Source organism: Polyodon spathula, chromosome 9, assembly GCF_017654505.1.
Source record: "Polyodon spathula isolate WHYD16114869_AA chromosome 9, ASM1765450v1, whole genome shotgun sequence".
Taxonomy (NCBI): Eukaryota; Metazoa; Chordata; class Actinopteri; order Acipenseriformes; family Polyodontidae; genus Polyodon; species Polyodon spathula.
This window is the reverse complement of record NC_054542.1, coordinates 14,521,743-14,534,972: the sequence shown is the minus strand read 5'-3', so window position 1 is coordinate 14,534,972 and position 13,230 is coordinate 14,521,743. Positions and strand designations below refer to the sequence as shown.

Below are 13,230 nucleotides of genomic sequence, written 5' to 3'. Positions count from 1 at the left end.
GCACCCCTAGAGACAGAGAGGAACTGCAGTTTTACAAAAAAATAAAGATGAAAAAGGTAAGTCTGGAGGAGCAGCAGCGCCGGTTGGAGGCAGAATGGGCTCCTTTCTGTAAGGAGTGTGGGGACTTTGGGCACGGCTTCGAGGACTGCCCATGGGTTAACCCCCTCTTTAGAGAGACCTTCTGGAGGTCCAAGGTGGAGTCTGGACACTATACGGTGTGCTGCCCATTTCAGGATAAAGAGGAGGGGCCCGTGCTGCTGCCAGTATTTCTGCTGCCAGCGTTGCCACCATTAAACATACCTATCTTTTGACAGGGAGGAATTTAACTCTCTCCCTGCCAAAGCAATATTCCCCACATAGACCTGTGCACACTGCCACAAAGAGCCACAAGGCCAAGCTACTGTCTGCCAAGTATTCTTAGCATGTTAGCATTGCTGGCTTTTACTGAGGAAATTCAGTAACGATGAAGGATGTGTTAATTTATCTCACTCGTTTTGGACAATTTTCCCACAGAACAAGCCCACTCTGACATCAGAATTGCTTTTGGATAAAAAAACTGCCTTTCATTCTTTCTTTCTTAATAAGTGTCCATCTGTCACTACTTATGAACTTCACATATTTGGAGCACACAAACACAGGTGAACACTGCAGGTAATTAATACTGTATGTTGTTCCTATATACCATGTAAAACAACATAATAGCAATTCAGTCTCCAGGATTTAATATAGGTAATCATTTCTGACATTTTGGAAATACCATTACTGTGAGCAAAAACTGTAATATGGCTGTCATGTAGCCATCTTGAATAGGAGCTCAAGGACGCAAAACAAATTCCACAAGGATGTATATTATACCTACATTCTTTAAAATGTGTGAAACAAATAGTCCCAGAGATGCCAGCAGAAGCATGTGTGATTCATGTAAACATTCCTTATGGGAATTCTTAATAATGTATGGCTGGGATTTGGTCTCCTCAGTTGTTCTTTAATTTAGCCCCATCCATTAAACTTTGTTTCCATTCAAATACGAGCAGGAGAAGTAAAATGCCAACATAGATTCACCTTTACACGATCTAACAATAAAAATACCAGACTTTGGATGGAAGCTATTTTAAGTCAACAATGAATTTAAAAGGTTTTCGATTTTACTCCCCGGTCACTGAACAAATTTGTAAGCTCTCAGTTTGCATTGCAATCTTTTACAGTGATGAACTAGAGGACAGACAATAGCAGACAACTCTCTTTAATTCTCAGAGAGCAGGTGAATTCTCAATTAGTACTATTAACAAACACTTCACAAATGCTTAACAAACTTCACTAAAAAGGTCAAATTACAATCAAATTACTCATATTTCGCTGGCAGGAATTTTCAGAATAACATACCTATTTTTTTTTTTACATAGAAGAATATAAATTATATATCAGACTCCTTTAGGTATGTTCCACGGAAGAAGCAATTATGTTAATAGCATAAATCTAACCACGTCTGTAAATCTGTATCAAGAAAAAAAGATCACTGTGATCTACACCCCCTGTATAACTAAGGTAATTTAAGTGACATATGTGCATACCTTCTGGTGCACTTTTGACACTGTCCATGTTTCAGCACAATTGGATAAGCAATTCTTCAGATATGTGTACAAAATACAATAGTGCCATTGTGTATGAAAGCAATATTTTAAAAAAGAAAACTGGTGGACCAGTTCCTACCTGAAGAAAGCAAGTTCCAGCTGCTGTGTTTTCCTTGATTGAGACGTTGTAGAAGTTACTATCGAAAACAGGCTCATTGTCATTTATATCCTGCAAGACTACATTGACCACAGCTGTGGAAGACAGAGCAGGTCGGCCTCCATCTGTGGCCACCACAGTGATTCTTGGCTTGGGGTCCGTCTCATAATCCAGCTCTGTTGTAGTGGTGATGATCCCGGTAACTGGGTCGATTGTAAACCAATCAGAATGTGTCCCACGGTCCTGCAGGATGCTATATTTGATGTCCCCATTGGGACCATGGTCTTTATCCCTGGCTGTCACCTGAAGGACAAAACTGCCAGGGTAGACCACCTCAGGGATAGTTTGCTTGTATACCTGCTGGTCAAAAAGAGGGGGATTGTCATTGACATCGGTGACCTGAATTGTAAAGGAGGACTCTGCCCTCAATGGAGGGGTCCCTGAGTCAGTGGCCATCACCCTCAGTTCATAGGAATCTCTTTCTTCTCTGTCTAAGATCTTGTCAACACAAATGAGGTAGATGATGTTATCCTTAGTGGTTAGACCAAACTTGCCATCTCCCCCTTCCAAAGAGACATTTACATTTGAGTATTCGCTATAATCTGGGTCAGATACCGAAATTCGTGCAACATACTGGCCTGGTTGCGCTCCCTCAGAGATCCGTGGGGACCCATCCTCACTGAGGAAAATGATGGTCATAGTAGGTTGGTTATCATTGTAATCACGCACATGGATGGACACAAAAGCATTGGTGATCTCTGGCTGGCTGGCGTTGTCCCGAGCTTGGACAACCAGCTCATGCACTTTTCTCATCTCATAGTCAAGGGGCTTGCTGAGGGTTATTATGCCTGTGTGTGGGTCAATAAGAAAGTATCGCTCAGGGTCACTCTGCCTTCGGTTAATTTCATAGATGACTAGTCCATTGTCTCCCTCATCGGCATCTGAGGCAAACACCTGCAGGATCGTGCTACCAGGCTTCATGTTTTCAGAGATCAGGGTGTGATAGCGGCTCTGATTAAAGACAGGGGCATGGTCATTAATATCTTGGACCAAGACATCCAGAATCATATGCCCTGTCTTCCTTGGAGAGCCACCATCAAAAGCTTCCAAGTACAAGGAATATGAAGATATCTGCTCTCGATCCAGGATCCCATTTACCACAAGATCCAAGTACAAGACCTCATTGGAGCCTCTCTTGGTCTGAAGTCGGAAAGCTTGTCCTATGTTGCCATCTTTTACTAGGTAACCCTGTGTACTAAGCTGGCCTTTATCAGCATCAGATGCTGGTTCTAAGGAAAACCTAGTCCCTATTGCTGTTTGTTCTGGGATCTTGAAAGTGGCCCTGCTCTTAGGGAAGCTGGGTGCATGGTCATTGATGTCATTGACCACAATTGTTACCTCCACTGTCACCCCCTGCATGGTGACAGCAATAAAGTTGTAGCGGTCCCTGGTCTCCCGGTCCAGGACTTTGGCTGTCTTAATAATGCCGGTGGTTTCGTCAATGTGCAAGTCGCTGCCAACCCCTGTGCTTTCCAAGTCTGTGATGAAGTACAAGGAGGCAGTGGTTCCAGGGGGCAGCCCAGCACTGATGTCCCCCACGATAGTGCCAGCTGGCTGCTCCTCATCCAGCTGTAGGTCCAGGGTTCCCAACACCGTGGATGAGTTACCGGTTATAAGTCCAAAGGCCACGTACAGAAGCAGCACCCGTTTGTTCCAGGTCCCTCGTCTGTTCAGTCGTTCCATTGCAAGCTCCCCCAATCCGATAAGCGGAGAACCAATCCTCATGTAGGCAGATTGCATTAATCCTGAAAGAAATAGACATGGAACACATGTATTATTATTATTATTATTATTATTATTATTATTATTATTATTATTATTATTAACAGTAGTCGTAGTACTAGTTGTAGTTGTAATAGTCGTAGTTGTAGTAGTTGTAGTAGACAAGTACCTCCAAATTACATTTTCAAATACAATGTTTTACTATCCCTTTGCCTTTTAGCTTGTTTGCAATCAGTTCTTATTACTCTGTGCATTGACCTGGTTCATCAGTTCTAGTTGCCAGATATCATAAACATCTGTAACCTAGGCTAGGTCTGCACCTATAAAAGGCCTCTACAGAAATTAGAGTCAGTGCCATGTAGTAAAGGATCACTCTCTCCTAACTATGGCTCAACTTCAATGCACCTAACAAAACCGTATACCCTTTAAATCATATTTTTTGTATCTGTTTATTATCCCACGGTGTGTTTTCATAATTATTATGTATTGCTGATTTTGCACTCACTCAAATATATTTACATTTAGGGTAAACATGAGTAATTTATGTAATAAAGAGAGAGAATGGCTGCAAGGAGTATGCACTGTTCATTCAATCCCCCATTGTAAGATACACATATTTTGCACATAGACAATCCATCTGCCAGTTCCACAGCTCAATTACAAAGGATGTTCTGTCTCCCAAGGACAAACTTCTAAAGCCACTTATCACAACCTAACACACTAACCCTGTTGCCCTTTAGCATGCAATATATCATTCACACACAACATTTGCATACATTTCTTACAAATACCTAATTAATCAATCTTACATTCCTTTGAAGCAACCAGTAACCACATGCCCCCCATGACTTGAGGCTGGACTTGTTTTGCTTTTCCAAATCATTGTGTGCATGCAGTTCAGTTCCTACATTTGCTTCTAATTAAGTTGAGGCAGTTCCAATATTTTGATGGTTTAGACTTATACACTGAGTCTAATATACCCAAAGGTACCTGTTTTGTGAACCTAGCTGTTACATTAAATCTCTGGAATGTGCCACTAGAGCCTTTAGTCTGTTGGAGCAGTCATTTTATAAAGCTGTTTATGATAGTAAATGTTCCCCACATCACAACACCCTGGGGTGCCAGCTGACAGAATGTTCACCAAAAATCATGATACCAAAACAATACTTTAGCTGGAGCAGGTCCTGTTCATTCTGAAACAGCAGTGCCCCAAAACACCCTGCTGGAGTGCATGCAGTTAGCATAGGTTATCCCTATAGATCCCTTGATATCCATGCAAGAATGTCTCTAAAGCTCAGAATGACCATACCCTGTTGGCTCAAAGCCTAATAATGCTCTTCTTATTGTTCCATAAACGCCCTGAACCAACGCTAATGACCAGAATACATCCAACACTACAACATAGTCAAAACTACCGACCAGAAACAAAAATCTATTTGCTAAAAGCAAAAACAACAAGGAGGAATCGAGCCCAAATGGAGCAAAACAGGGCCCCTCCTGCTTGGAGGGAAGCGGTTTAGAGAGCAATCCCACAAGCATCTCGGCTCGAGCCTTTGCGAGCGTCAAAGCAATGAGTCATAGCTACTAAAGTCTTTGAAATATATTTATGGGCCTCAACAGGAGGGAGTAATTAATGGCTTACAAGCTACCGCTGAGCCCAGAATATAAGGCAGTTTCAGATTTTTCCATGGTACAAGGGGTAGTTAAAAGCTTAGACTTTTATTGACACCAGCATCCCCCTCCACTCTCTGTTAGCCTGACACAAGTGCAGACAAAGTGTATTGAGGGATGCATTGCCAAGTGTCTGGTTGCTAAGCAGTTCACACACTTAAATCTGGGTCGGTAACTAGGCCCCTAGTTCTAGACTCGCTTTGGATAGAATAGGAGCAATTTGGACTTACCCAGCATAGTGCATTAATAACTACACCAGACTGGAACCCAGGGCCTTAACATGTTAAGTAGAAGCTTTGGATACCACGGAGATTTTCCATATAGTATCACTAAGTATTGTTTGTCACAGTAGTGTAGATTATTAAGCTTTAAAAGATCATGGATTTTTTTTTTACTATCTTCAGGTAGATAACCAAAAAAGTATTTTAAAAAATGTGCTGTGAAAAAATGTCTAAAAGCAAACCTAGTAGGCTAATACCAGTAGCCTGGTTTAATAATCTTTACTCCAATGCAAAATGTACACTATACTGAAAATGTAAAGATTACTAAACTTGAATATAGAAGCTTTTAAATTTGGAAAAAAATATTTTACCGTACAAATAAATATGTGTATATACACAGTCCACTTTAGCTTACTTTTCTAAGGGTTCTGAAAAATGATACAATTCCTCTCAAAGAAAAAGCTTTCCTTACAGTTCTTGTAAATATCACAACATTCCACAGTTAAACTAAACTCTATGGTGAGAAGCAGTTTGAGTTTTAAAATATAGTATTGAGACTGAGACATTCATGATAGACTTGTAGAAGAAATGTCATTGGTACCCAGCTACTTATAGGTCATTTACACTTAAGCCAGGGACACACTCGATAGTCGATAGTGACGCGATTTTTCAGTTGCATCGTGCAGTGTTATGCTTTGTGATGTGATGTGATTTTACAAGAATGGCCAATCCATTTCAAGCGGCTCGCAAAGTTTAACACTAGAACTACAGGGTGTACATACATACCAAGAACTACCAGGCTGCATACATACCTAGAACTACTGGGCGTGCATACATACCTAGAACTACCGGGCGTGCATACATTCCTAGAACTACCGGGCTGCATACATACCTAGAACTACTGGGCGTGCATAAATACCTAGAACTACCGGGCTGCATACATACCTAGAACTACTGGGCTGCATACATACCTAGAACTACCGCAGTGGTCTTTTTTACGTTATATTAAAATGCGTATAAAACTACTGCCGCGCCGCGCTACGAAACTGTTCTGTATTAAATGCAGTCATAACAGCGTGTTTATTTTAACATACCGAACATAGTGCTTACCTTTAATTCTGATTTCCTCACTTGTATTTTCCTGTAATTTCTTTGCAAATCAGATGTTTTGATGTTATTGTTTGTTTTCTTTCAGGGTATTGTCTGTGACACAGTTTTTGCAGCCTGCTTGTTACATGTGAGCGGAAACCTGTTACAACACCACTTGGGGGTGGTGTTGGAAGGGGACTTATGATTGCAACCCTACTGTTCCCTATCAATTGAATGATAACCATTATCGAATGGGAAAGAGCCTCTCTGACCGTCAATCACTGAGCATATATAAAAAAGCTGCCCTATCAGGGCCCTGCTGTTAGAGGAAAGTCCCTCCCAACTCATGTTGAAGAGGGACGTCCTCACAGTAGCACATCGCCATTTTCTCTCTCACTTCACTGAGACAGGTCACAGATTGCTTTTGCTTTCTTTGTACCGAATTTGGCTGGTTTCTTGGTTTTTACCTACAAATTTATTTAAGTCCATGGTAAAATCACGCTCTCGAGCATTATTAAGAATGTTTTAGCCTAATTCTTAAGTCAGTTTACTGACTAGAGCTGTTTTCGTCTCCTCTTGCGAAATTGGCGATCGGCCATTACTCTATTTCACTACAAAAGGCCTTGTATAGTTGATATACCGTGTGGGGAGCTGTTGTGGTGCTGTAAGGAGACTCCGCGGGTTCACGGCGTTGTCCTCTATGCCGATTTAATCGGTCACAGCGACCAGGAAAAAAAAAAAAAGACAGCTCGGGTCTAGTGCCCCTGTCAAGCCTCAGGCTCTCCTAGCACGGCTGCGCTTGCCCTCGGCGACCACGCCAACTGAATCGGCTGCATACCTCGGCATTGAACATGGTTTTCCCGCTGACTTGTGAGGTTGAGAAAAACAGCGCCTACCTGGCCCCAACTGACTTGGCATCAGTGTAAACATCTTTGGCGAAACCCACATCCCAGCACCGACCATGCCTACCATCGACATCGACCTTGGAAAAGGTCCACTCGACACCGACTGTTCGGCACCGACAGCGTTCTCCTCGATGTCGATCCCGGCACCGATAAACTCGGCACCGGTTGACCATCTTCGGAGCCGTCTACAGCCCGACACTGACCGCACTACACATCGGCACCGACCTCGGCACCAATTGACTCGGCATCGACCACTAGGCCTCGACAGCGCTCTCCTCAGCGCCGTTCCCGGCACTGATTGATTCGGAACCGGAGAAGCTCTTCAGAGCCGTCTACAGCCTGGCACCAACCACGCTCACATTGGCACTAACCTCGGCACCGATTGACTCTGCACCGACAGCGCTCTTCTTATTCCCGGAACCGACTGATTCGGCACTGGTGAATAGCTTCGGGGCCTTCTACAGCCGACCACCAAACACACTACACATCGGCACCGACCACTCGGCACCGACAGCGCTCTCCTTGACGCCGATTCTGGTACAGACTGATTCAGCACCCGTGAATCGCTTTAAAGCATCTACAGCCCGGCACCGACCATGCTACTATCGGCACCGAATGCAGTAGCTTCGCCTGCGAAGCCATGTGGGTACAGTCGACTGGATTCACCGCTGGGTTCCACCAGTGTTACCAGTGCGCAGCGAACCTGCCCAGGCAGGATGAGTACTGGTCGTGCACCAGATGCCTAGGGCCAGAACATACGGCCAAAGCACTGGCAGGTGAGATGGACTCGAGAAGAACTAAGCAACAGAGAGCAGCCCTATCCCCAGCAGTCCCTCTCCTCGAGCCATGGAAGAATGAGGTCCATGGTCCAACAGCTTAGGCAGAGGTCCTCTAGGAACCTCACCACTGGTACAGAGGCGCAGACACCTCTCAGGGGAGGAGACATGGTCACCACCAAGACGGTGCCGCTCAAGGGGACGCTTGCCATGGGACAGGCGGTCATAGCATAGGCACTGCTCCTCTTCCCCACACAGGCACAGATGATCCCCGTCAGTCACCTCAAAGGCACCCAAGCTCAGCCAAGCGGTGCTTCGCGGAGCTAGCAGAGACTGTAAGGGTTCAGCAGACCATGCTGAAGACCCTACTGAAATCGCAGGGCAGACTGCCCCCTACCACCGGGCAGTCCCAGCCCCCACAGTCTTGTTCCCCATCCCCACTACCTAGACCTCCTAGCCCAGGCGAGCTGTCCTTCACGGTGTCCAGACTGGACGACTTAGATCCAGCCACTTGCATCGGGCAGGCCAAGGCCGGGGGCTCCTTACCACCCTTGCCGCATGTGTCGCAGAAAGAAGAGTTCCAGGCTCTCATGCAGCATGCAGCTGCAGTCACGGACGTTCCCTGACCGACAGAACAGGAGGGAAAGGGGAACCACTTCCTCCAACAGAAAGGGCATCCACAGCATTCCCTCCCTTTATTCCAGGAATTCCTGGAATTGGTGCACTCCTCCTGGAGCAACCCAGCGTCTGCACCCTCAGTCTCCAGAACAGCAGAATCTCTGCTTTATACTGCAGAAGCCCAAGAAGCGGGCCGAGGCATATTCCACCAAAACTGGGGACACGGTCATGATTTTGGTGCAAGGTTCCACCTTCACCAAGGGGGATAAGGACCCAACCTGTCCATCCAAGCCTTGCATAACAACGGATGCGATGCTTAAAAAAGCTTACACATCGGCAGCGCTGTCGGCCTGAGCAGCGAATGCCATGGCTATACTGGTGCTCTACCAAAACCAGTTAGCAGAGAGACTGCAGGAAAGGGCTACATAAGCAGACACAGGGGAGCTTCAGGCGGTAGCAAGGGCAATGACTGACCTAATGGGGGAGTTAGGCCAGGCATCAGGGAAGTCGCTGACGCCGATGGTGGCCGCTCGAGGGTATTTGTGGCTGACGCAAGCCAAGGTCATGGAGACCGAGAAGGTGGCGTTACTGGATGCCCCCATTACACAGGGGCAGACATTTGGGGCGACCACTTATGTGAGCCTTGAGAGGTCCCACAAGGCCACGGAGGTCGCCTCCAAGTTTTCACGCCTTCCAGCTTACCGTCGGTGCCCAAGATGGCATTCTCAACCTGCTGGGGTAAAACGGTCTGAAAACCCCCCTCCACCCCAGAGTAGACAAGCAGGCAGAGGCAGAGCCAGACAGCCATTGGTGAGGAACAACCAGACTGACCAACGGCAACTCATGGCAAGGCTGCACCCAGGACTCCTGGGTGCTATCGACAATGAGACACGGATACTCTCTACAATTCCACATAGGTCCGCCACCCTTCAAGGGTGTGCGCATCACCACCGTCGAACCAGCAAGAGTGATACTCCTTCAACAGCAGATCGCCAATCTTCAACAGAAGAACGCTGTACATCCTGATAAGTCCAAGTGATGCCCTCAGTAGCTTTTATTCCAGGTACTTCCTGGTGCCCAAAAGGGACAGCAGTTTCAGACCAATTCTGGACCTGAGTCGCACAATAAACAGGTCATAGATCATGTGACGAAGTTAGGGCTCTCAATACATCAACAGAAGAGCAACTTCGTACCGTTTCAGTCCACAGAGTTCCTGGGGATCAAACTGAACTCTGTGAGCATGCTTCCCTCACTGTTGGAAGACAGGATTCGGTCATTGGAGGTCACACTCTCCCTATTCAGACGCTCTCTTACAGGTCAAAGTATATCAAAGATTGTTGGGGCTGATGGCAGCCACCTCAAGAACCCTTCCACTAGGGCTTCTGAGAATGCGCCCACTTCAAGCCTGGGTAAATACGCTCAAGGTGCACCCAGTCTGAGATCGGTACCGGCTGGTGCGAGTGTCCAGACAATGCTGGGAGACACTGGTGGCTCCGTCCTGGCAATCTACGCCTCGGGTCTCCTCTCGGATCCCCTCAAAGAAGGGAAGTGATCACTATGGACGCCTCCAGCCTGGGCTGGGGAGCGGTCTGGAATGGGAGAGGAATAAGAGGTCAGTGGAAGGGACATTGGCAGCAAGCGCACATAAATACCCAAAAGCTGCAAGCAGTGAGCCTGACGTAATCCTATTTTTGCCAACAATTAGCGCACAAACATGTGTTGGTCTGGACGGACAATACCACAGTAGTAACCTACATAAATCACCCAAGGCGGCCTGCGCTCACCAGGCCTTCACCACGCAGCGCACAGACTCCTGTCCTGGACGCACAGAAACTTGAGTTCCATCAGGGCAGTTCACCTCCCCGGTGTGGACAACAAGGCAGCAAAAGAGCTCCAGACAGCTCAGAGTGGAGACTGCATCCTCAAGTGGTGAAACAGATTTGGGAGAGGTTTCGACCTGCAAGAGTCAACCTCTTTGCCACAATGAGTCCACTCATTGCCCCCTGTGGTTATCCATGGAGAGAGATGGGGGCCCTCTGGGAGTACACGCTCTAGCTCACTCCTGGCCACAGGGGCTATTGTATGCGTTCCCTCTGCTATCATTATTACCCCTGACACTAGAGCGGATCAGGGTGGAGAGAGCACAGGTTTTGCTTGTTGCACCCAGATGGCCGAGATGCCCCTGGTTTGCTCTCCTCTCTGACATGTTGTTGGGTCAGCCATGGCATCTCCCGCTGCGCAAGGACCTCCTAAACCAAGCGGAGGGGCTATAATGGCACCTGAACACAACCCAGCTCCAACTCTGGGTCTGGCCGTTAAACAGAGCCGTCTATTCAGACGAGGTTTGCCAGATGCAGTAGTAGAAACACTACAGTCTGCTAGGGCACCGAGCACTATAGCCCAGTACTCATATAAATGGAAAGTTTTCCAAGACTGGTGCCTTGCTGAAGGTCACAATCCTGTGACCTGCCCTATTGAGACGATATTAACCTTCTTACAACACTTGTTTGACGCAGGAAAATAAGCATCCACTTTGAAGGTATACCTGGCAGCAATATCAGTGTGCCATGACAAAACTGACTCTGTGTCCCCTGGGGCTCATTTCCTGGCAGTGCAATTTCTTAAGGGGGCTCAGAGGCTTTGTCCTCTCATGAAAAGTATGGTCCCCAAGTGGGATCTAGAACTGGTACTGTGGGCACTTATGGGTCCCCCATTCAAGCCCATGGCGTCAGCAGAACTGCGCCCTGTTTCACTGAAGGTGGCATTTTTAATAACCACTATGTCTGCCAGACATCTTCCATGAGCTGCCGATTGATGACACATGCATTGCTTTTATGGGAAATGACTCGCGGGTAACATTAAGAACAAACCCATCCTTTTTGCCAAAGGTGGTATCCTCATTCCATATTAACCAATCAATGGTTTCGGAAACTTTCAGACCTCCCATCACGAGTCAGAGGAGGACCGTAGACAACACACACTATGCCTAGTTCGGGCTCTGCACTGTTGTCTGGATAGGACGACATCCTGGAGACAGTCCAACCAGCTGTTTGTCTGCTATGGGTCCCGCTCTACAGGTCAAGCCCTACTGGGTGACAGATGCGATACGCTTGGCGTATGAACAGAAGGACTCTCCATTACCAGGGGACATTACGCCCCATTCTACCAGGGGCCAGGCAACTTCATGGGCTTTCCTTCATGGCGCCTCCTTAGATGAGTTATGCAATGCTGCTACATGGACAGGTAGTCAGACATTTGTTGCGTTTTTATCGCCTTGATTTTGCAAACTGAGCGAGGCCATCTCTGGGCTCTAGGGTGTTGCAGACGGCATGACCTTAGGCGTCACATGGGCTCTGAGGCTATTGCCGTGGGGCTGTACTGTCGGTAATCTGGAGCCATGACAGCTTTGGTACAGGTTTCCCATTCGGTAATGGTTGTCATTCAACTGAAAGGGAACATTAGGTTATTGCCATAACCCTGGTTCCATGAAAGAGAATGACAACCATTACCCTTTGTGGTCGTGTCCCCAGCTGACCTCTGTTTTCGAAACTAAATGGCGATGTGCTACTGTGAGGACACCCATCTTCAACAGGAGGTGGGAGGGACTTCCCCCTCACAGCAGCGCCCTGATAGGGCAGCTTTTTTATATATGCTCAGTGATTGACGGTTAGAGAGGCTCTTTCCCATTCGGTAGTGGTTGTCATTCAATTGAAAGGGAACAGTGGGTTGGCTTAGTGCTGCTGAACTTGAGAACTTCGCGTTTGTTTTGAGTAGGTACAGGAGATATTTTCAGATGTGATTTATCTATCAACAGCTGTAAAAATACTTATTTTTTTTATTTTAAAATATGTATTTTCTAGTTAAAATGAATAGACCAATACAACGCAGGACTGCACAGCAAGTCTTAGGTGTGATTGTATTGAAAAAAAAAAAGTTACTGAATAACAGTGTACCAAACGAGCTACTGCAAGACTGGAGATGGAAATTACCATTGAATAGCTAACAGAGTTGAACTCAGCCACAAAATAAAAGGCTAAACAGAAAGCACTTGTATAAAACAGTCAAACAAACAATTATTGGGTCAGAGACGCTCTTTCCCGTTCGGTAATTGTTGTCATTCTCTTTCAGGGAACCAGGGTTATGGTAATATTTTTTTACGTTTTTACTAAGGCAGTCAAAATGACAGCTGCGGTAGTTCTAGGTATAACGTTCTTCATAAGTTTCTGCAACCCTGGGTCTACTGGTGGTTTCAGATGTTTAATATATCTACTTAGGAAAAGTTAAAAAAAGCACAGATGCCTAGCTGCCAAATCAGTGGAGAAAAATGCATTTTAAAAAACATGATGCACCAAAAAGACAGCTCCGGTAGTTCTAGTGTTTAATATTATGTGATGCGAATCCCTCGCATCAGGCAGTGTGTGTCATACCCAGTCACTCAGC

At 46.2% G+C, this 13,230-nt stretch overlaps 1 protein-coding gene across 2 annotated transcripts in view; it reads right to left on the bottom strand.

The window, feature by feature from the left end:
• The window catches only part of LOC121320421 (protocadherin-16-like), a 202,422-nt gene that overhangs the window by 169,125 nt on the left and 20,067 nt on the right, over window positions 1-13,230 (bottom strand). For both annotated transcript variants that reach the window (XM_041258742.1, XM_041258743.1), the window contains exon 2: window positions 1,711-3,533. In XM_041258742.1, coding sequence (XP_041114676.1) covers window positions 1,711-3,528 — 1,818 coding nt within the window. In that variant the 5' untranslated portion in view covers window positions 3,529-3,533. The remainder of the gene's footprint in view (window positions 1-1,710; window positions 3,534-13,230) is intronic.